Source organism: Podarcis muralis, chromosome 7, assembly GCF_964188315.1.
Source record: "Podarcis muralis chromosome 7, rPodMur119.hap1.1, whole genome shotgun sequence".
NCBI lineage: Eukaryota > Metazoa > Chordata > Lepidosauria > Squamata > Lacertidae > Podarcis > Podarcis muralis.
The window spans coordinates 58713771-58737658 of record NC_135661.1 but is presented as its reverse complement, the minus strand read 5'-3'; the positions used below and the strand labels follow the sequence as shown (position 1 = coordinate 58737658).

General features: G+C 46.0%; 1 protein-coding gene across 1 annotated transcript in view; it reads left to right on the top strand.

The window, feature by feature from the left end:
- The window catches only part of FNDC5 (fibronectin type III domain containing 5), a 33675-nt gene that overhangs the window by 555 nt on the left and 9232 nt on the right, over positions 1 to 23888 (top strand). The window contains exons 2-4 of the mRNA XM_028739124.2: positions 18916 to 19031; positions 20382 to 20580; positions 21907 to 21999. Of these exons, the coding sequence (XP_028594957.1) occupies positions 18916 to 19031; positions 20382 to 20580; positions 21907 to 21999 (408 nt within the window). The remainder of the gene's footprint in view (positions 1 to 18915; positions 19032 to 20381; positions 20581 to 21906; positions 22000 to 23888) is intronic.

The window sequence follows — 23888 nt, the reverse complement described above, 5'->3', positions numbered from 1 at the left end:
AGGGCAGTATAGTTTTTACTAGCTGTTAGTCATGCTCAGAGTCTCAAGGAGCCCCTACTTGTTGCAGTGAGATGGAATCATAGACTTGACCTCCAACCTCCTATTCCTTTTGTCCAACTGTGCTTGAGAAAAAGGAGCCAGTAGGTAGCCGAAGTGACTTCCCTTTCTTATAATTCAAATGATTTGTGATGATCATATGGAACCAGCTCATGCGGCACCAGGCATGTGGCTTGTTACTCTTAGAATTTGATTCCTGAACTACATGGGCCTTGTTCTGTCCCATGTTTGGTTCTACAGAGCCTTAGTTTGCGAGTCTTCTTATTTGTGGGGGCAGGGGGAGAGACCTATGCAGGACTAGGGAGGGCCCTGGAGAGACAAGATGGAGAATTTCACATAATAGCTGCTTCTATTCAAAATTGCCCTCCTGTAAAGCATCCTTGATAGGTTAGTGTCCAGATACCATAGTAGACAAGGTAATAGCGGATCAGCCAAATATGGCCACCAAAAACAATCAGCTGGATCCTCAACCCACAGATAGAAGAGCTATGCGTATGGAATATTGGCTGTGAAGACTGAACTTGTGAGAGAACCCATCAGGCTTCTCAGAGTTGCTCTTCCCTAAGGCTAAGTTACTTTCTAGGAGAGAGGAGCAGACCATTAAACAAGCACAGTTTAATAGGTCTTGTGAAAAGAACAGGTATTTGACTTGTAATTTCATAGCTTGCCTCTGGCTTTAAGAAATTCTCCAATGGGAGGACATCAGGGCCTCAGAAGGGTGCTCGGCAGCAGCCTCACTAACAGATGCATAGACTGGGAAATGTTGTTGGAAAGACCTGAGCTGTCCTGTGGATGCTGATAGCTCATGTGATGATGCGTTGTAGACCACAAGGTCAAGTTTTCTGCTAACTCCATTATTTCTGGAGGGCTACAAATTGTGACACCTCAGAAAAGGGAACTTGTCAAATAACAGACCAAGAGAATTTCCAGCTTTGAAAATTTGGGGCTCTTGTTACTTTGTTTAGTGGATGTATTTCTGTTACTCTTCTCCAGGTAAAAAACCTCTCCGTGGATAACATTCTTGAAAAATGAAACAAAAACACAGTACTGTAACAACAATACTTAGCAGCAGCAACTAGGAACCAGATTAAAATGGTTTAAAGTGCTATATTTTTTTAATGGTCTTTCTCCAAATGCCATCCAGTTCAGTGCTTGGCAAGGACCCAAAGGTGACAAGAAGGCCCTCTCAGGCTGACCATGTACCTTGCCCCTATAGGTGCAGAAACCTGAAGGAGATCCTTTGAAGAAGATCTCAGTGTAAGTTTGTAAGGGATAGGGTGGCCTTTGAGGTAACCTGACCCCAAGTTCCATAGGACCATATGGGTTAAAATCAGCACCTTGTACTGAGCCTAGAAATGGCTTGCCTTATTATAGGCAGTTTTGTGTGTGCAGGCACACACACACTGACATTTGTATCCCACCTTTCTTCCATAATGAATCCAAGGAAGAGATGTTTCCCAGGCAGTCGTGCATTCAAGCGCTGACCAGCCCTAGACCTGCTTAGCTTCAGCAAGGTGGGAGCCTCCTGTGCCTTTATATGTGACCCCGGGACCAGAGGAATGGTCAGGTAGTGTGAAGGTTTGAGAAGACACTGTAGAGCAGGGATGGTCACTTGGTAGCCCACAATACAGATCTGGTCCCTGAGCCACAGTGGCCCTACTAAATTTTTGCCAAGGTTTGCTCCCAGCTTTGTTGATAAGGAAAATGAAACCCTGGAAAAGTTGTAAACAACAGTGATATTCCACAAGTTAATGCTCCGTCTCTCATTTTGGCTGTGTACGTTCTGCTAAGGCAGGTGCTGTATTACTGCAGAGCCTCTCCTGCTCTCTGCTGCCAGAGTTGTTATGGAATCTGACCTCAATGAATGGATCTGTTTGTGGGGTAAAACACCATCCCAATCTCTGGTGTCAGAGCCCAGCAAGGCAAGCAGCTTGCATTGTCCATGGCAGGCAGGGGTCAAGTCCAAAAGTGGCACCTGAGACTCTGAAGAACCAGGGGCAGGTGAGCAAAGCTGATGGTTGACTTCCAGAGCAGCTGTGGCACTTGAAAAAGAATTCAGGGGGTGGCAGTATGGAAGGGGGAAAGTATATTTCTAGGTGGGTGAGATACCATATGTTAATGAGAGGATTTCAGAAATGCAGTATAAGCTCCTTATTGGGGGAGTGCCTGCCCCCTGTCGCCACCCCCATACTGCCTATGCTCCATAGTAGGCAGGCCACTCTCAGAGGCACAGAGGCAGGTGATGCAGCGCCAAACAGGCACATAGCCTTTGGTTTCCGCAAGGCCCCAGAGCCTTTGTGGCTTCTTTAGTTACCAGGCCTGTCAGAGTGTACTAGAGCTACTGACAGTCACTGACATCACTTTCTCATTTTTCCTCCTTTTTCTATGCATTGGGCACACAGAAGCAAAGTAAAGCCCTGGCTGAGGCTTCAGACACCCACCAGCTGCATTTCTGCAGGATGCCATCTGGGCCATTCTGTCTCAGGGCCCAGATGCATTCTGGGGGAAAGAAGACGGTGAATGGCTGCAGCCTTGGCCAGCAGTGAGCCTTCTGCAATCAAAGACACATAGAGGGCCCACTGCTTCATTTACTTTACCTGGCAGCAGCCCCTGCCGATGAATGTTCTTGCAACAGAGCCCCTGTTGGTGTCTTGGGCCACCTGATTGCTTGGGGCTGATCAGCTGCAGTCTTCCTTCCTGCCACTATACAGGTAGTGCTCAGCCATTCCCTCTTCTTGCAAGCTGTCCTGGTGGGGCAGATAAGAGAGATCTGCTGTCAGAGTCCCTTGCACTGGGATGTTAAAACTGAACTGCTGTCAGGATACAGAAGTTCCCTGTCTTGGCACAGAGTACATCAGGAGTCTGTCTCTGCCCAGGAGCACCCTTGTTACCTGGTACTTTAGGCAGGGCTGCAAGCTGGCCCATAGTGTGTGCTCTTCCTTTTATCCTGCAATGATCCTGAAGCTTGGAAGATATTGTCATGGTTGTGTGATCTTTGGTGGATGAAAGTATCTAACTCAGGGGATCATGGATATCTGGATCAATTGGATTCTGGGAGCTGATACAGCAGTGAACAGGCACAGGAATAATAGAATCATAGAACTGTAGAGTTGGAAGGGGCTGTGAGGGTCATCTAGTTCCCTGCAATGCAATAATCTTTTTGCCCAAGTTGTGGCCTGAACCTGCAGCCTTGAGATTAAGAGTCTCATGCTCTACATAGAAAGCTGCCTGCCCTACTGAGCTAAACTCATTGGCCCATCTAGCTCAGTGTAGTCTACACTGACTGGCAGTGGCTCTCCAGAGTTTCTAGCAGGGGACATTCTTAGACCTACCTGAAGATGCCAGGGATTAAACATTGGACCTTCTTCACACAATGGAGGTGCTCTGCCAGCAAGCCATGGACTCCCCCCCACCTCCCGCCAGGCATGGCCACACAGCAAACCTGAGAGCAGTGTGACTTGTTAAGGCCTCCCAAGCATACAACACAGTATTTCCATAAGGATCACTGGCAAAGTGTTCTTAGCGCCCTCCTGATTTGGGGGATGGGGATGGGGAAGGAATTCATGATATTCAAGTCAGTTTCAAAACTGCCGAAATTGGATGTGCATTAAATAAGGTGCAGGTCTGTTTGCATCCCATGCCCATCACACCACAATGGAATCCAAAATTTTAACAGAAGAGTTTTGGGTCCTGAAATGTAAACAAATCACGTTCTTTAGCAAGTTTCTAGTCACCATAGATTCACTGAAAATAACTGGGATACATTTTGCAATCAGAATAGTGAAGTTGTGTCATATAATTTTGCATAATATAGTATGCAAATGAACCATACTTCTATAACCACAAGTTAGAATTAGGGGGTGTTGGCACAAATTGGGATGAGTTGGATGTCTCTGCTAACTGATTTTATCTGTCTGTGAGGATGTAACACATGGAGAGCTTCATGCAACTAGAACTTGCTTGAAGAAGTTGCCTCAGATACAGTCTCCATTCTGCATGTGACTGTTTCAGTTCCACAGTGAGGCCTATGAATGCAGTTCCCCAAATATTCTGTCTCAAGTTTAGTTCCTAAACAGACAGGTCACATGATCATTACACATTTTTTCCTGTGCTACCCTTCTCCCCAATTCTAGACAGGTGGCATCTGGTTCTTTAATCCGTATTAGGAAAAACACTCTGCACATGCTTCCTCTTCTCTTATGTTGCTTCCCACATTCCAAGTTCCGAAGCTAAGCAGGGTCTCAAGCAGAATAAGTCTGGTTCTGATAAATGCTGCCCAGTGACCAGCAATTTCCTACCCAAAAGTCCAACCCAAAGGACTTTTCCTGTTCATGCAAAAATGCATTTTGCTCATGTTCTAACTGCAAAGAAATGGCAACCTCAAAGCAATGCAGATGGCAAGCATGTCTCATGCTGCTGGATGCCGCCCCTAGTTTAATGGGGTGACATGCTCTCTCCAGGCAGAGCACATCTCCTCCCCCCACCCCCGGCAATGCCCATCTGCCTTGCTTCTTGCTGCCCATGCTGAAGTAGACGTAACAGACACACGGTTGTCCTTGACTGCTTCTGTTGTGAAGGAGCAAGGGACTCCGGAAGTCACTTTGTCTGGGAGGCACTGCTGGAGATTTATGAAGGTGTCCTTAAAATGGTGACTGTGGGTAAGATGTGGCACACACACCCTCTCCCAAAAGTCCTTTGTAATTCTAATAGCCACCCATTTCTCCTTTTTCATACCAATGCCATGGCCTCCTCCTCCTCCTCCTCTCACCTTATCCTTAGTTCACCTCAGATTCAAGCAGCTGAGATTGAATAAAGGAATGGGATGAAATAAAGGACTCGGTTTTTTGCTGATTTCCTCTTCTCCTCTGTGCCCTCCTGGACACACATACAAACCCTCCACAAACATTTTACTGTGTACATTATGAACTCATCCATATGGCATTCTCTCCCCCGCCCGCCCCCTGCTTCCCAATTAACATGTAGCACAAGCCAGCAGGAACTTATCCCACATCAGCACCATTCATAGTGTGCAAAATCCATCCCTTCAGGATGGCTGCTCTCCTTCTGCCTAACCATAGGGCCACCTCCATTTGCCATTCAAAAATCCTCCTACCTAAGAGGGATAGGACTGTGGCTCTGTGCAGGCACCCTTCTTCCAGCATGTCACCCTCGTTCACCATTTTTTGATAAAGCAGATAGGAACAAACCTTTCATAACGAAAGTTACCTCTGCCCATGTACTTCTCCCTCAGCACTGGGCAGCTACAGGGTAACCCTGCTCTCTTAGAATTCAAGAGCAAGATTTCTGTCCAAAGCACATGGCAAGGACTGAACCCCAGCACCTTTCTGTTTCTCAAAATTAAGCACTGCCCCCAACCTCCGATGACACTTGTGCCCCACCATGCTGAGGGCAACCCGTTAGCCATCTGTTGTAGCCTGCCAGCCAGGTGCTTGACAATCTCCTTCTTTCTGCAGTTCCAGGACAGACAGTAAAACAGGAAGCTTATGGAGCTCCCAGTGGGCATTTAGCTGGCTGGGTGACACTGTGCAGCTCTATGGTGGCATGCAAAGCCCAACGGCAGGACTGAGAGTGTGTTCTAGGAGTCTGTGGGGAGAGAAAAAGAACAAGGTGCAAAATCTGATATTGTGTTCAGAAACCAGAAAGCAGGTTCTTAGTTTTACTGTTGTGAAGATGAGCCAGAAGTGACATGGGCAAAGTCTGTTTAAATCCCAAGAGTTGGAAGAAGCTGAGTTCAATGGTCAGGGGTGTGGCTTTGGTGCTGTACGTGTAGATCCATGTCCCTTTCTTTCATTTCCATAATTTATACAGAACCCAGCTTTACTTTACAAATGTGTGTTAGCTTGGGACAGAAATCCCAATGTTTTGAGGATGCCCATGTTTCCTCCTTCACAGAGGGCAGTCCTCTAATTTGAAAGTGCCCTCTGCATTTTGGGTGTGGGTGTGCAGTTTGGTCCAAGTCCATTTTATATATAAAGAAGCATAAGGGCAGGGGCCTTGAAGGAGAGAGAGCAGGAGAGGCCGTGAAGCTGTCTGCCAACAGTACCGACAGCAAACTGAACTGGACACAGACTTTCCCGCTTGCATTTCTATCTAAATTGCAGATTATTATTTTCTTAATATGCATCTATTAACATATGCCCATTTGATGCAAATCTGTGTCCTTCTTCTGACAATGTATCTCCACTTCCTTGGTGATGTGTAAGTGGCCACCTTAAAGTGTTTTATTTCAAATCTTCCTTCCCAGCAGTTAATCAAGCCCAGGGATCATTGCCCAGGTTTCAGACATTGGTTGCTGACAGCAACAGTTACAGCTAACACAGTGCAAACCTGTTGTTGGCTTGAGTGATTTGTGCAAAGACGGAAGGATGCAAACGGTCTTCATACGGATGGTATACGATTTAGTTTCCCTGTGGTGACTTTAGCAATCTGGGGGCACAACGTGATCGCCTTCTTCCTCACTCCCTGAGGTGTTCATAAGCCATCTTTTGGCAAATGGCACACGGCTAATTTGCACCACTTTATTGGCCCTATCCATAAGCTAAGATCAAAGAACAGAAGAGCAGGATTCATTTAACAAGGGGTGTGCAGATGCCAGAAGGGAATGAAAAAGTTAATTTGGCAGCTGGCTCCGTAGGGAAAAGACTCATGCTGCCAGAGAACTTGCAGGTTTTGACTGGAGCCAGTGGCGTAGCGTGGGGGGTGCAGGGGGGCCGGCCGCACCGGGCGCAACATCTGGGGTTAGGGCAAATCCACAGGTTAGGGGGCGCAAATCCACGGGTTAGGGGGCGCAAATTATTTGCCTTGCCCCGGGTGCTGACAACCCACGCTACGCCACTGACTGGAGCAGAAGCCTCATTGGAAAAGTCCTTCTCCCCACCTCCCCTAATTTCTATTGTCTGCTCAGGGCAATTGCTAAGATAATATTTAAGTCATTTTTACAGCTTGGAAATGTGATTTAGCTCTGTAATAACACCAGGCCTGAGGCCTCTGTGGTGAGCCCTGGCTTGGTCCCTTAAGCCGCTGCAGAAGTGCTGCCCATTACTCAGATGCTGATGAAAGAGGGAACTGAACTGTGCACAATCTTTAAAGGCTCTAGAGTGGTGGTGTAGCAAATGGGCCCTAGGGCAGGTAAAGTGAAATGGACTTATCCTTACAGCACAAAACATGTGCTTCCACCGGAGGTGATCAGCAGCAAGGCTTTCAGGCCGTTATATTTTCACATGTGCCCACATCAGAGGCATTTTTGCTTGCGGTGCTATCCAGAATTGTTATGGTCACAGAGATGTCACATTTGAAGGGCGGTCAAGGGGAGGGGTGTCCTGCATTTGGGCTGTGAGTCTTTATTAAAGCTGAGTTTTAATGGAAATGTTTGGTCCCATTTTACCAGATCTCCAGTCTAAATCTCCAGATCTATTTGACTGTCATAGCTGAGGTTTGAAGACTTGCCCAAGGAAAGTTTAGCTGGCTAGAGACACTGAGATGGGGAGCCATGGAGGGGCTGAATTTGCGGGAGGTAGTTGGTACTCAGTTCAGATCTTACCTCAGCCATGGACTCACTAGGTAGCCACTCTCAGTTAGCCTCCTTCCCCCAATTTGTTGTTGTTTAGCCGTTTAGTTGTGTCCGACTCTTCGTGACCCCATGGACCAGAGCATGCCAGGCACTCCTGTCTTCCACTGCCTCCTGCAGCTTGGTCAAACTCATGCTGGTAGCTTCGAGAACACTATCCAACCACCTTGTCCTCTGTCATCCCCTCCTCCTTGTGCCCCCATCTTTCCCAACATCAGGGTCTTTTCCAGGGAGTCTTCTCTTCTCATGAGGTGGCCAAAGTATTGGAGCCTCAGCTTCACGATCTGTCCTTCCAGTGAGCACTCAGGGTTGATTACTTTAAGAATGGATAGGTTTGATCTTCTTGCAGTCCATGGGACTCTCAAGAGTCTTCTCCACCACCATAATTCAAAAGCATCAATTATTTGGCAATCAGCCTTCTTTATGGTCCAGCTCTCACTTCCATACATCACTTCTGGGAAAACCATGGCTTTAACTATATGGACCTTTGTTGGCAAGGTAGATGTCTCTGCTTTTAAGGATGCTGTCTAGGTTTGCCATTGCTTCTCTCCCAAGAAGCAGGCGTCTTTTAATTTCCCCAATACCTTCCCCCAATACCTCATCCTAGATTATAAGAGTTGGGACTAAGGCCATTCCCTCCCTCCAGTGTCCCAGAGGTGAAGACAGGGACATTGTTTTTGAGGGCTTGTAACATCCTCATACCCGTTATCGCTTCCTGCCCCTTCATTTCATATTCCTGACAAGATGGGCCCTGGATCTTTTTCTAAGCACCCCAAATGTTTCTGGTGGACTATTGATTGGGGAGGGGAATTGAACTGAGGAAACATTTGGGTTACCCAGTCGGATTGTATTTGGGGAAATAAATGAATTTTAGATGTTTTAATCTAGAGATGATTTGAAGGGTAACGGATATGGATAATTGAAGGGGAATTGAATTGATTTGAAATGGGATCTGTTGGGACCTTAACTGGGATAAATGAAATGAAGAAGAGCTGGTTTTTAGTGATTTGGGGCAAATTAACTGAGGGATTTATCTGGGAAGTTAGTTGCCTTATCTCAGTATCATTCCAGGGTAACTACACTTCTGTACACTTCCTTTGCAGTAAGTCCCTCTGAACTGAGCAGGCTTGTTCCACCCTCAAAGGCAAAATAAAGACAATTGAATGAGGACATTAGTGTGGGAATGTTCAGGGTGGCAGGAGAGGATATACAGTATTGCTTATTAATATCCTTCCTAACTTGAGCTAGCAAGTTCCTTTACTTAGCGGAATGCATTCCCCTTTACACAGCAGAAAACTAGTTGCAAACTCATGTGAGTTTCTTAAGACAATACACAATTCAATCTGGCCTTTAGCCATGGCCCCTTGGATGTTGCAAGACTATAGCTCCCAACAGTGCCAGCCAGCATGGCCAATGGCCAGGGATAATGGGAGTTGTAGTCTGAAAACATCTGGAGGGTGGTTTTGCTTGTGGAGACAGAAGAAAAAGAAAGAAGGCAATTTCTGCCTTTCCCAACCTGGACTACAACTCCCATCAGCCCCAGTCAGCTCTGGTAGCTGAGGCTGATGGAGGTCGGGGGGGTCTAAAACATCTGGAGGACACCACATTGCCCAAAACTGTTTTATTCAGTTATTCAGAGAGCCAGTGTGATGTAGTGGTTAAGAGTGGTAGACTCGTAATCTGGGGAACCGAGTTCGCGTCTCCGCTCCTCCACATGCAGCTGCTGGGTGACCTTGGGCCAGTCACACTTCTTTCAAGTCTCTCAGCCCCACTCACCTCACAGAGTGTTTGTTGTGGGGGAGGAAGGGAAAGGAGAATGTTAGCCACTTTGAGACTCCTTAAAGGGAGTGAAAGGCGGGATATCAAATCCAAACTACTCCTCCTCCTCCTCCTCCTCCTCCTCCTCCTCCTCCTCCTCCTCCTCTTCTTCTTCTTCTTCTTCTTCTTCTTCTTCTTCTTCTTCTTCTTCCTCACTCTGAGATGAACCTGGTTAAGACTGGAGCAAATAGAAACAGGAGAAGATTCATTAGCAGTGATTTCTCTTGTTCAGGAACAGGGACGATTGATTTTTAGTTCCTGGGCCAGAAAGTAGACATTCTAGTAAGAGAATCTATTTTATAAGTGCCATTTCAGACAAATTAGCAATTTTTTGCCAAATACTTTGTTAGAAGCTACTCCCCTGAGGGTGATGGACTGATTCCTTTAATTAGAGCCGAACATGCAAGCTGATGCAAAGCTTGTTAATGTGGGTGGAAAGGGGGCCTCTGAGCCAGCAGGCAACAGCCTCCCAACCAAAACAGAAGGACGTCAACAGTGAGTGGTGGGTGCAGAGTCCAAGAGTGGCACCCTGCTGGAAAAATGGCCCTTTGCAAAGCGACATGGGTAAACTGACAGATTGCTGCCCCGAGGACCTTGCAATCTGGAAATGTGACAGTGGAGGAGGCAATGAAGGAAGGCAAGCAAAGGCTGGGGGAAGCAGCAGCAACAGGGAGCTAGCGGAGTTACATGCAGAGGAAGGAGCTTTGTGCATACTGGGGAGGAGAGTTTAAAAGGAGGCATTTACCTAAACTGCGTCTGTTCTGGGAAGAGGGAGCAGGGCATGGCTGGGTGGCTTAGAGGGGGAGAGGGGGAAGGCGGCAACACTGTGCCACAAATTGCCCTAAGCCAGGCAGTGGGGAAGGCAGACACTCTCATCAGGGTGCCTACCTATTTCTTCCTGCTCAGTGTGTGTGTGTGTGTGTGTGTGTGTGTGTGTGTGTGTGTGAACTGATATAGCATAAGGTGCTATCAGTCTCCAGCATGCACACTCACTCTCCCCCTCTCTCAGAAATAGGGATGCATGAAAGCTGGTTTCTCTCGGGTTCTCATTTTTCCACCCTTTCACTTCAAGTCTCCGCATTTCCATATCAGTTTGCATTTTTTTAAAAAAAATAAAATAAATAAGCCTCATGAAAATCAACCAGCATTTTTTAGTGCCCATTTCCTCTGATATACACATTTTCCTATGCAATTTTGCATAATATACACAATTTTGCAAAGTGATTTCCTCTGAGAGAATGCATTTTTGAATCTTATTTTCTCTTACATTTTGAATGCACACTCTGTGCTGCTATATGCATTTCTGTCCACTTTGCTCAGCTGGAGAACGGCACCACAACATTTGGAGAAGTGCAAATTTCGAAGGGTGGCTGCATTTCGGTTTGCCTATTGTTTGGGAAAGTGTGGATTAGGGTAGGTCCGCCTTTAAATGTGAACTGCATCAAATTCCTCCACCAAACCTAGGGCTCAGAAGTAAAAGACAAGGCTGCTTCTACAATGCCCTACATCCCCCCACCCCCACCCCCCCGAACTGTGGAGCCTTGAAAATCTCTGTGCTTGGTGCTTTCCTCTTTTAGAAATCAACTTCTTGGGAAAGGGGTGGAGTGCGTTCTAACCCCCCCCCCCCCACCTTGGCTGCTGGCTCCAGCTACACCCACCCATGGCTTGCTGGAAGCCTAAGATTATGGTGCCTCTGGCCCCATTTGCTGCTCAGTGGTTTTCAGAGCAGTTTCTTCTGTCCTTTCGAGAACAAAAGGCCAGGCTGCCAGGGGGGCTTTGTCCTCTCAAAGTGGCAGGGGGACAAGGTGGTTCAGCATCCATCCCCATCCATCATTCCTTCCCACGGCCTCTGCGTGACTCCAGGTCCAAATAAATGGCAGGATTTTTGTGTGCACCTTTGTCACTAAGGCATTCTGGAGAGTGCTTTCAGTCCTTGCTAAAAAACCCATAAAGTTGGCACGCTATTATTCTCCATGTGGGAGCCCCACAGAGAGGAGTGCAAAAAAGAATTCTCTGAATAGCAAAGTGCATGAGGAAGGCGGGAAACCCTTTTATATCCACACCTCCACTTCCAAGAAGGAAACAAGGACCCCCACAGCCCCGAGAGGAGGAAAGAGAATGAGAGCGAGAGAGGGGTGGTCAGGTTCCAGCTCTTGAGCGAGTGAGCGAGTGAATAGAGATCAGAAAACTTAGCAACGGAACTGCAGGTCATGTTCTTACGCCTCTCATTTCTGCAGAAAAGGTCACGGCACAGGGAACAGAAAGCTGCCACGATGGCATCTTGACATTTAGAGCTTCCTGGCAGGTTCCACTAAGCGATGCCTGGAAGTAGACAAAGGCAGCCCAGCCCAGCCCACTTAGCTATAGCTTCAAATGGCTGGAGGGACATCCAGGCCAGGGGCCCAGCCTAGAGGTGGTGGCACTTTGGCACAGGAGCTTGGTCTTTGCAGCCAAACTGGTGAAGAATCATCCCCACCTCGGTGTGGAATTGCCACCTGTTTCTTTGATAGCTCCAGAATTGGGCATCTGGCCATGTCTATGGAACATCTGTAAGCAGGCTCGTCGTTCAGATTGGGAAGTGGTAACTAGCAGGGCAGCAGGGTGCCTCTGATTTGAGGTTCCTTTGGCTAATCTGCATTAAGCCATTGAAAAGTCCTCCCTGAATTTCCCCAGTTGGTAAGTGTGTGAGCTGATGCAGGATCCCTGGGTTCAAATCTCATCTTAAACTTCGGTGCCCTTATCTAAGGCCCTGTTTCCTCAAGTTCCCCCAGATCTGGACACTCTTCACCCTCACAGGTTTCTTGCAAGGATGACTACATATGGGAAGCACTTTGAACCCACAGCAAATGGTGTGTGTGTGTGTGTGTGTGCGCGCGCACACGCGCGCAAAATAAAAGTAAGCTTTTAGGGTGCTTCCTATGGCTGCGTAGAACCATGAATGAATGCATAATATGCCTGTTCATTTGCAGAAAAAAATGGAAAACAAAAGGCAGGAATCTGGAGACTGCAGGCTTTGAAACCTCCAAATCTCTTGGGTGGGAGGGCTTTTGACTTCTCTCTTGGACTGCGTGGGTGCTAGTGTGTGTTCGCATGAGTGTTGTGTGTCTGTATGAATAGAGTGTGTGGGAAGGTGAAGTGCAAATGGGCGCAACGCAAGTTCCACAATGAGTGCACCACCATCCGTGGCTCTCGCTTGCTGCTAAAAAGCTTTCGGCATCCCTTGACCCTTCTGGAAAGGCTGTGCAGTCTTTAAGCTTTTTACAATGTCGGGGGTGCACCCTGCAGAACGGGAACAAAGTGACCTACAAACTCCTCACTGCCTGGCCTTGATACAAATTCCGCTGTGCTCCCTTGCTGCTTTTACCGTAAGTGCAGCTTAGGAAGCCCCAGAGCTCAAAGGCTCTCAACTGCAGCCAGGAAGGTTGCTGCTTTTTGGCCCTTCAGAGTGGCCAGCGGGGATGGGAGCTGAGCTCTCGTGCTGGTTGCCCTTGGGAGAGCTCAGCTGCAACAGCAGGATGCAGCTGCAGTCATGCCGAGACTGCAAGACTGTGCCCGCTTGTCCTGGGAGGAGTAAGCCCCGCTGAACTCATTGGGACTTACTCAGAGTAGGCATGTGCAGGATTGTGCTGTGAATCCCTTTTGTCTACTTTTTGCGTGCCAAAGGAGCAGCTGCTAAATTGGCACCCATCCATCTAGTTGGCTGTTCAGAGAAGACTTAAGTTCTAATCCACGATTATTTATTTTTAAAAGTAATTGTCAGGGGTTCAGGGACAGAGGCACAGGTGAGGGGAGAGACGGAGAGCGAGGGGGAAGAATCCCAGGACAGCGAGGAAGAGGATGACAATGATTTGAGGGATTCCATGAGTCTTTCAAGTGAATCGGAGGATTCCCAGAAGGGGGCGCCTGTGGTAAGGCCGAGGGGAGTCACAGGGGGGACTCGTCAGGAGCAGGGGACCAGCAGGGGAACCCAAAGTGGGAGCTGGGAGTCGGGACCGGCTTCTCCGCCAGAGCGCAGTGAAGGGGGTGGAGATTCCAGTGTGACAGGGGAAGCAGATCCGAAAGCAGAGAGGGAGGGGAGATCGGAGCAAGACATCCTCCCGGAAAGGGAGGGGAGTACTGCAGGGAGTAGTGTAACTGTCAAGAGGAAGGTTGGAGGTTGCGAACGCGCGCCAAGTTCAAATGTGGAGGCGCGCGAGGGTTTCTCATACAGCAAAACTCAATCAAGAAAAAGCTCTGGAATGGAAAGAAGGAGAAAATACTGGAGAAGATACATCAGGGAGAGAAAAAATTAAGAATTAACCCAAAGTCAAAGGAGGTGCTGAGAGAAATCAAATTCCATCAAGCACAATATTCCAAATTAATAAATCAAGAAATTGAATGGAAAATTAAACAGATGAAGCAAAAATCGTTTGAATCAGCAAATAAATGTGGAAAGCTGCTAGCTTGGCAGCTGAAAAAAAGACAAAAGTTAAACACAGTTACAAATCTAGAGATTGAAGGAAGAATGATCCAGAAACCAGAGGAAATTAGGAAATGCTTTCACAGATATTTTAAAGAACTGTACGCACAGGGGCCTCAGAAAGAATCCGAGATAGAACAATTCCTTAAGACAAATGGATTATCTAAAATAACTCAAGATAAAAGATCAATCTTGAACTCTAAAATAACTCCACAGGAAATCGAAGGTGCCATTCAGAGTATGCAATTAGGCAAATCTCCAGGCCCGGATGGGCTTACCTCCAAATATTATAAGACTTTGAAGGATTATTTGATACAACCTTTGATGGAAGTATGCAACCAGATTATGGATGGGAAGAGGGCACCAGAAACGTGGAAAGAAGCCTTCATCACATTGATACCTAAGTCAGAATCTGAAAAGACGCAGCTTAAGAACTACTGTCCCATCTCACTCCTGAATGTGGATTACAAAATATTTGCAGACATTTTGGCAAATAGACTTAAAAAGGTTTTAAATGAAGTAATTCATAAGGACCAAGCAGGCTTTCTCCCTGGTAGACATTTGTATGAAAACACCAGAAACATCATTGACATTTTGGAACTTTTGCAAACCAACAGGAACACAAGGGCGGTGTTAATCTTTATTGATGCGGAGAAAGCATTTGACAACATATCTTGGATGTTTATGAAGAAAAACTTGGAAGGGATGGGAGTGGGACGGGGGTTTGAAAATGGAATAGATGCTATTTATTCAGAACAGAAAGCTAAATTAATAGTGAACAATGTGGTGACGGAGGAATTTAAAATTGAAAAAGGGACACGACAAGGGTGCCCTCTATCCCCTCTTTTATTTATCTCAGTCCTGGAGGTGCTACTGAACATGATTAGGGAGGACCGGCTGGTACAAGGGATAGAGGTCGGAGTGAAACAATATAAATTGAAAGCTTTTGCAGATGACTTAGTTTTGACATTACAGGAGCCAGAACCCAGTACAAAAAGAGTTCTAGAACTTATAGCAGAGTTTGGCCGGGTGGCGGGATTTAAGTTAAACAAACAAAAAACAAAGGTTTTGACCAAAAATTTGACATCTACAGAAACAGAGGGGTTCCAGAGAGAAACAGAACTAAATGTGGTGAAAAAAGTGAAATACCTAGGGATTCATTTGTCTTCCAAAAACTTGAATTTATTTAAAGATAATTATGAAAAATGTTGGTCGGAAATTAAAAAGGATTTAGAAATTTGGTCAAGATTGAAACTTTCCTTGTTGGGTAGAATCGCAGCTATAAAAATGAATGTATTGCCGAAAATGTTATTTTTGTTCCAAACCCTACAGATCGTGGACAGAGTGGAATGTTTTGGAAAATGGCAGAAGGACATATCTAAGTTTGTCTGGCAGGGCAAAAAGCCTCGAATAAAGTTCAAAATATTAACTGACTCGAAAGAAAGAGGAGGGTTTGCCCTGCCGGACTTGAGGTTATACTACGAAGCTGCAGCCTTCTGCTGGTTGAAGGATTGGTTTTTGCTGGAAAACACTGATGTCCTAGATCTGGAAGGTTTTGATAATGCTTTTGGTTGGCATGCATATTTGTGGTATGACAAGGTCAAAGTTCATAAACTGTTCAAAAACCATATTGTCAGAAAAGCAATTTTTGCAGTCTGGATGAAATATAAAGACTTATTAGAAAGTAAAACTCCGAGGTGGCTATCACCAATGGAGGCCAAGGCCTGAAAAAGGCCCAATATGGAGGCTCATTGGCCGAAGTATTGGGAAATAATTGAAAAAACTGGAGACAATTGGAAGTTGCAGAGCCAGGACAAATTAAAAAATAAGGTGCGAGACTGGCTACACTATGCTCAAATTCAAGAGGTATTTAAAATGGATAAAAAAGTTGGGTTCCAAGTGGAAAAATCGAATTTGGAGATAGAATTGTTAGAACCAAAAACTAAGATATTATCAAGAATGTATAACTTGCTGCTTAAATGGAACACACAGGATGAGACAGTTAAATCTGCTATGATAAAATGGGCACAGGATGTTGGACATAACATTATGTTTGAAGACTGGGAAAAGTTATGGAACACCGGAATAAAATTCACGGCATGTACTGCCCTGAAAGAAAACATTATGAAAATGGTATACCGGTGGTACATGACCCCAGTCAAACTTGCTAAGATATATCACCTGTCAGATAACAAATGTTGGAAATGTAAGGAGGCAGAAGGTACTTTTTTTCATCTCTGGTGGACCTGCCCAAAAGTGAAGGCTTTCTGGGAAATGATTTATAATGAATTGAAAAAGGTATTTAGGTATACCTTTCCCAAGAATTCAGAGGCCTTCCTGCTGGGCATGGTGGACCAGAAAGTGCATAAGAAAGACAGAACGTTATTTATGTATGCTACTACAGCAGCAAGAATTCTCATCGCTAAGAACTGGAAGACACAAGATTTACCCACTATGGAAGAATGGCAGACGCAGTTGATGGACTACATGGAATTAGCTGAAATGACCGGCAGAATCCGAGATTTGGATGAAGAATCGGTTGAGGCGGATTGGAAAAAACTTAAAGACTATTTGCAAAAACATTACAAATTGTATGAATCTTAAGATTGTGCATGTTATTGGAAATGTTATGCTTTAGCAAATATGATTAAGCAAATGGCAAAATAAGTGATAAAAGAGAAAAAAAAAAAAGACAAAGTGAACCAAACATATTATGTTTATTTTTAAGGTAACAAATTTGAGATACAATGTATTGAATACGGATACATAATAATTGAAAGTTGTAACAAGGTTTGAAATAAGGTAACAAATTGCTGATATTGTCATTACAAAGAATGCAGATCTGGAAGGTGTGGGGAAGTACAATGTTTTTTCTTTGTAAAAAAATCAAAAATTGTTTCTTGTATTTGATTTACTCTGTATGGTTTGGAATCTACAAATTTATGAAAAGAAACGCAATAAAAATATTTAAAAAAAAAAAAAAACAAATGTGGAGGCGCGCGGAAGAACAGGGAGCCCGGGGGAGGAGCCAGGTCCCAAAGCACGCAGGAGGGGGGAAGAGCTGTCTGGGGATTCAGCGTCAGGGGAATCCAGGAGGGGCGAAACCCCAGGGGGCAGGAAGACCCTGCGGAAAAGGAAAAAAAGGAAGAGGTGGAGCAGCACAGCCCTCTTAAACTGGTGCAGAGGAGGGACTGACTCAGAGGGGACTTCAGCGGTCTAAGCGTAACAGACGTGGGGCTGCGCGCCTCGGCTGTGGAGCGTACAATGGACTTCAATAAACATTTTTGTATATAAACTGGACTTGGCGTTGGTCTCTTGTGAGCTGGGACCTGAGGCAGCCCTGACAGTAATGCTTTAAAAGTAAAGCTTAAGGCAGTGATGAGACAGCTGTAGCAGAAATGGACATGCTCATCCTATAACTAGATATATGCTTTCTTTTTTCTTTTTCTAAGAACCTTGTATTCCTCCCGAATCCCAAAGAGTAGCTATGATCAAAAACAGTGACAGGCTCTAGGTAAGCGAATGGGCCACTGGCTAGTTTCTTGCTGGCCTCCTCACACCTGCTGGGAATCTTGCAGACCCTGTTAAGTAACAGGCTCCAAATTTACTGGCTTGCTTTTCACTTGGGATTGGGCTTTCCAATGGCAACTAAATATCTTGCTCCAGTATAATTTTGGAATTAGAGCAATGCAGTTAGTGAGAGAGAGGGGAAGAAGATACCTTCTTACTTGCTTCCCTTTGCCCACCCCCTCATGTGAGATTTCTCAAGTGAGTTTTCCTGTCTCCGGGTGAATTCACTTGTCTCTCTACATCTCAGGACCCACCCATATCTCATCCTTATGCATATTGTGAATCTCTTGTGCCTCCTTGCCCGTGTGACATTCTTATCCAGCTACTGCTGTCCCACACTTTCTCTTCCCTAAATCCAGAGAATCCCTTTGCTTTGAAAATTCATATAGGAAAGCTGCATCAATTGCATATAGGGACTCTCTGGATATATGGAGGGGAAAGCTTGGGGCAATAACAGTTAGAGGGGAGCACCACATAGATGAAATCCACAGTAAGATGAGGTATGGAAAGCCCATAGTCTTACCTATTTCTTAGGACCATTGTGAGGCTAAATGTACACAAAACAGCCTTTGCCTGCATTCCCTCCTTTCCCTAGGGCATATTCTAATGTGTAAACCAGTGTGTTTTTCCTAGCGCCTATCTAGTTAGGGGCTTATCTGTGCTGCATATGTAGATCCATGCGCGCGCGCGCGCGCACACACACACACACACACACACACGGCAGAGTCTTCATTACCATTATTCCTGCATAATTCTTCTTCTTCATTCAAAGCATGCTGCCTACATTCTCCCAATCTTTTAAGGTGTTGTTGTAAGACTGGCAGGGGTCTGTGCAGGAGAAGGCTAATGGATCCAGAGGTCTTGCTGGAGTGTCTCTTAACAGTCCTGGGCAAAGTTGCCAGATGCATCATTTATTAGGGAGACTACAGGTGATGTGTTTCCATGGGAGTTAATTGTGCAGTGATTGCTTCTTGATACAGATCCACTGCTACTGGTAAGAAGCATTGCAAAGCATGGCCTCTAAATACTAAGGTTCCATTTAGCTGTAAGGGCTACTAGCTATCCAGACATGTTGCCTCCACAAATTTCCCTTCTGCATTTTTCCAAACCACCCGAGTATGAGCAACCATCAGCTCTTCTTCAGGTGGGAGTGAGTGCCTAATAATAATACTGCCCTTCAGCAAAGGAACACAGGGTGGTTTATAACATAAAAACACAAAAATGCTCAACATAGTAACAAATAAAAGCAATAAACCCCCCGCAGTTTAAAAAGCCATAGATTGTTGTTGTTATTTATTATGTTTCTTCTGTCAGTCAATTCCATTAGCTAATCATGTGTGGTGTGAAGAAGTCCTTCCAGCTTCCTTCCCTCCTGCTAAGCATCTTCTCCATTCATGTGATGTGAATCTCCCTCTCCTTGCAGACAGCCCCTCTGCTCCAGTCAATGTCACAGTCAAGCTCCTGAAAGCCAACTCAGCTGTTGTGACCTGGGACGTCCTGGAAGAAGAGGTGGTCATAGGATTTGCCATCTCCCAGCAGGTAGGTGGCAAAATCCCTTCCCTTAAAACTGGACTTTTTGCAAGATCAGAATGGAGGTTCAATAAACAGCCAATGTTGTCTAACCTACCAGCAACTTTGTGCAGTTGTATCAGTAAAGAGGTTGTCTGGAAGCAACCTCAGATTCCGAATTGTTTCTTTGCATCTAGTCATCGGATCTTAAAACAAGAATTTAACAATGGGATGTACGTATCCTTATAAAAGTAGCACTAGTTGACAAAAAATAAAATAAATAATATTCTGACTATCCCTGGCAAATCACAGCATTCCCTTTCAGTTCCTATTTTTAACAGATGTAAAAAATAGAAGATATACACAAACCTGAATAAATTTATATGAAACCTTAACAAACTGTTACAGTAATTAAGAAGCTGATGCAACTCACTGCCTAAAGAGTTTCCTTGTCAATCAAACTTCAGAAAGAAGCAATAACTCTCTCTTCCCTCCTTCCATTCAGACATTCCCCTGTCATCAGGATTTAAAGGTCTTCTGACACCTTGTCCTGCAAGCAAAAACGAGTTATTTCAAAGCAGCAAGCATATGATTGGGACCAGTGACATAGGAAGGGGGGTGCGGTGGGGCGGTCTGCTCTGGGTGCCACAACTGAGGGGGGTGACAAATTGGAGAAAACAAGTATTTTTAAAATAAGCTTATTGTAGCACCTCTCTGAGAGGTTGGCAGGGCTCCCCGGGTCCCAGATGCCACCTCCTTGCCTTGGGACCTTCACCCCGCCCCCAACCCAGCTGGCCAATCGACTCCGGCTGGGGGCAGGGCGAAGGCAAGGAAAGGGCTGGTACTGCCAAGGCCGACTTCCTTAGCCACCCGCCAGCAGTGGTTGGGGTTTTTTGGGTCGCTGTGGCGGCCTCTGCAGGCCGCTGCTTCCTGTTTCAACCACCCTGATAAGAGGAGAGGAGAGTGGTCGAAAGGAGTCACTAAACTGTGTCGCAATGATCTCTTGCAAAAACATAGGAACCAAAAGCAGCTGGGAGGCAGGTCCTTGAACCAGTGGCCTTAGCCTCTGCCAACAGCGGTTGGGCTCTGGGGCGCGCGGGCACTGCGGACGACCTCCTGGGCTGCTAAGCCAAAGCTGTTTATGCTCACAATGTTCAGTAAATGAACCAGAAAATAACACTTGCGACTCTTAGTATCTTATTTTTCCTTCTTTTAATAATTTGAATGGGGGGGTGGCAAAGAATTTTCCGCACCGGGTACCACCTGACCTTGCTACGCCTCTGATTGGGACAGGCTCTGGTTTAAACCATGGGACCTGCTGCTGCCATTTCCCATTTGGCCCTTTGGAATATGTGGGTGTTTTGCTTTCTCCCCCTGCAGAAGAAGGATGTCAGGATGCTGCGCTTCATCCAGGAGGTGAACACCACCACCCGCTCGTGCTCCCTCTGGGACCTGGAGGAGGACACCGAGTACATTGTGCACGTCCAGTCCATCAGCATCCAAGGCCAGAGTCCAGCCAGCGAACCAGTCCACTTCAAGACCCCCAGGGAAGCGGAGAAACTGGCTTCCAAAAATAAAGGCAAGTCAGGAGGAGGCTGTGGGCCCCGGGAGGTGGGAGACAAGGGACACTGTTTGCAGGAGGGCAGCGAAGTGGAGCTGCAAGAAGTGGCAAAGGGACCCCACTGAGCCACTGCTGTCAGCTGGGATGGAGTACCAGAAGAAGGTGAGAGCCAGCAGGAGATAATTCTCATTTTGTGCACCCTGCTTCTTCCAGGGGAGGGTGTCCACTGCTGTGGCCCCTTCCTCCAGGGCCCTCTAGCTGGTCAGATGAACATCTTGCTTTCAGCACAGCTGGGAAGTGGAAGCAAGCAGCTGGAAGGCCTAAACTGGGGCTGTGCAACATTTGCTGCTGCCGCTGCCAACACCTCTGCCCAAGAGGGAATGCATCAGCCCTGCCTTGCGACCTGCCAGGTGCACAATACAGCCCTTGGGTTACTGGGCCTTTTCAAGCACCTGCCCAGCTGGAACAAAAGGCGAATCTGTTGCGTGTGTATTGGGGGGTGGGCTCTGCATTGTGCGGATTTGTGCAAAAGGGTTAGGGAGGTATACACCCACATCAGGCACCACAGCAGCCTTTCCAGGTTTGCAAAAATCAGTTTGGTGGCTGGGAAAACAGCAAGGAGGAACAGAATAGTGCGCGGGGGCAGGGGGCGCGGGATGACGGCGATTGACCTAGCACCTAGCAAGGCAGAAGGGGGTAGAAGTTGCTCATCACTCAAGTGTGAGAAAACCTTGAACATTCTGAAATCCTCTGGGTTGTACCAAAATAAGGTTTACTCAGTGCAGACCCAGTAAAATGAAAGGATATGAATGACGTAGGGCCAGTAAGGGGTCTACTCTGAGTTAGGACAGGATGACCACTCACATCGCTCAAAAAGAGGACACAGATCTGCTTTTATTTGTTTATACACATGTAGAAATAATAACTATGAATTAAATAGAAGCACAGCATATCTTCTCATAGCTGGGGAGACCTTGACCAGGTTCCTTGTGAGGGAGGGGCTGAGGGTGCCATGGTTTGTTTCTCCAAGCTGAGAGGTGTCTATCTAAAAAGCCTCTGCAATGCCACAGGATGCTGCCGCCTGGGGCTGATGGAAGGTGTGGTCCAAAATGCCTGGACACCACCAGGTTGGCAAAGGCTGCTATCAGAGGCTCTGAGGTACATTGGGGGAAGCCACATGGTCCTCTCACCTAGGGATACCTTGCATACTTGAAAGCTGTGCTTCACAAGTCAACTCTTTGCCCAATTCTTTGCTTAGGGTAGTAAAAATCTGCGGGTATGTTTGGAATGGAGCTAAGGTCCACCTGCCATCTCTCTCTCTCTCTCTTCCCCCATCCTGTGCAGATGAGGTGACGATGAAGGAGATGGGAGAGAAAAACCAGCAGCTGCGAGCCGGGGAGATCCTCATCATTGTTGTGGTCTTGTTCATGTGGGCAGGTCAGTAGGAGTCCCCTAAATGCATGCAGAATAAATGCATGTATTGGGGGGGGGGGTTGGACAGAGAATTTTGTGCACACAAAAAGACCCTGAAGACATGTGCACAGGTGGACATAACTGGGCAATCATTTTCACAAAATATCCTCGTCTGTGTGCATGGGATGCTTTAAAAAGTACAAGAGGAGAGGCCACTGCCCCAATTATGTTTCCAGTCTAAAACTGAACACAGATCAGACAGCAGAGGAAAGAGGGCAGAGGGAGGGATGAATGAGGAAGAATATGCAATTATTTGGGTTACATGTGCTTTGACAATAATCAAGTATGGAGATAATTAGAATTTTACCAACTTTAGCCCAGCTTGCACACATGTATGGTTGTTATCTTTCTAGATTCTGTTGTGTTTCCAATGTGCTCTTATCCAGCTTGTTTCCTGGGGTGGATCTAAACACAGGGGGGGAAACGCTATAAAAAAAGTCAGAAGTTAGATTGTTAAAACAAAAGAAAAAAAATCTCTATGGAAAATTGCGTTTTAAAATTTCCTGCTTTCTGTCGCCATCTGGTGCACACTCAAATAGCTATTTCTTTAGCTGAGAAACAGCTGAGTCCCTGGGGGTAGGACTTGTTAGGAACTGAAATAATTTCAAAATAGCCACTCACCTCCCTGGATAGTCCCCAGTGCCACAAGACTCTTTTGCCTTTATTTGTCCCATCAGAGGCTTGAAAATTGCCAGCCAGTCAAGATTTCTCACTATGTGCCTTCTCTGAAATGCTGAAGAAGTCTAAAAAGACAAATCAAGTGTAAATCACCCTGTGTCTGCCTTGCAATCCTCTCCTGTTTCTCTGTGTTATTAGTATTTTTTACTAGAGTGCCTGTTTAACTACCCCTGTTAAAATGACAGAATTGTTAAAACAATAAATGGCCTGAAGCATTATTAGAGCATAAACCAGCAGAATGGCAGTAAGCCCCAATCCTCTTAAAATCTACTACCAGGAATTGAGGGGCAGGGCAGGCGTGGAGAGACAAAAAGAAAACTTTCCTGTAAGCAAAACTGCTCCCTCTGTTATAGAAACATAGAACTGTAGGTGTTGATGTGTGACCAGTTTATGAGGAAACAAGGATCCACACCGTACATTCAAAGCACATCCAAACACATGTAAAACACATGTAAAACACAGAACATCCCACAAAGAACCCTGGGAATTTGATAAGGAGGGAATCGCAGGTCTGCAAGGGGGAACCATGCTTCCCAGGTTTGAGGAATGTGACGTGCTTTAAATGTGTGTTGAATCTAAGGTCTGCTTTTGGAATTAAGATTAACCTGCAATACTGGGCTTTTCCTTTTAGACTTCTTAAGAGATGTCATAAGGAAAGACTACATATGGAAGAGTTAGAGGGGCAACTCCCCACCATCCCATCATGGTTCCTGCTCTGTCAAAATAAATAAAAGAGTCTAGTTTATAGTCTCCATAAATATTCAAGCCCCTTCTGCTATAATTCTGCAAGTTTGCTAGTGGGTTGTTGCCAGTGTGAGTCATTTGTAAGAACAGAAGGCTTGGACATGCCTTGAACTCATATCCTCACATTTTTACCCCCTATAAACCCAGATGTGTGGTGTAGGTGTGTAGCACCCTGCTTGTGGTTAACGCTTAGCTGGAATGAAATATTCAACACAGCAATAGAGAAATTAAAATAATAATTTATTTGTCAGACAAATAAATGATAGGCACAGTGGTATATGGTTACCAAAAGCTCTGCCCACTCCAGCCCTGATGGCCAGCACTTATATTTCCTCAGCCCAGCCCCCTTGCTCCTCCTTTGGCTGCCTCTGTCCAATCAGCCTGGTTGAAATTCCTATTGGCTGTTTGCTAGAACCAATCATAAAAGATAC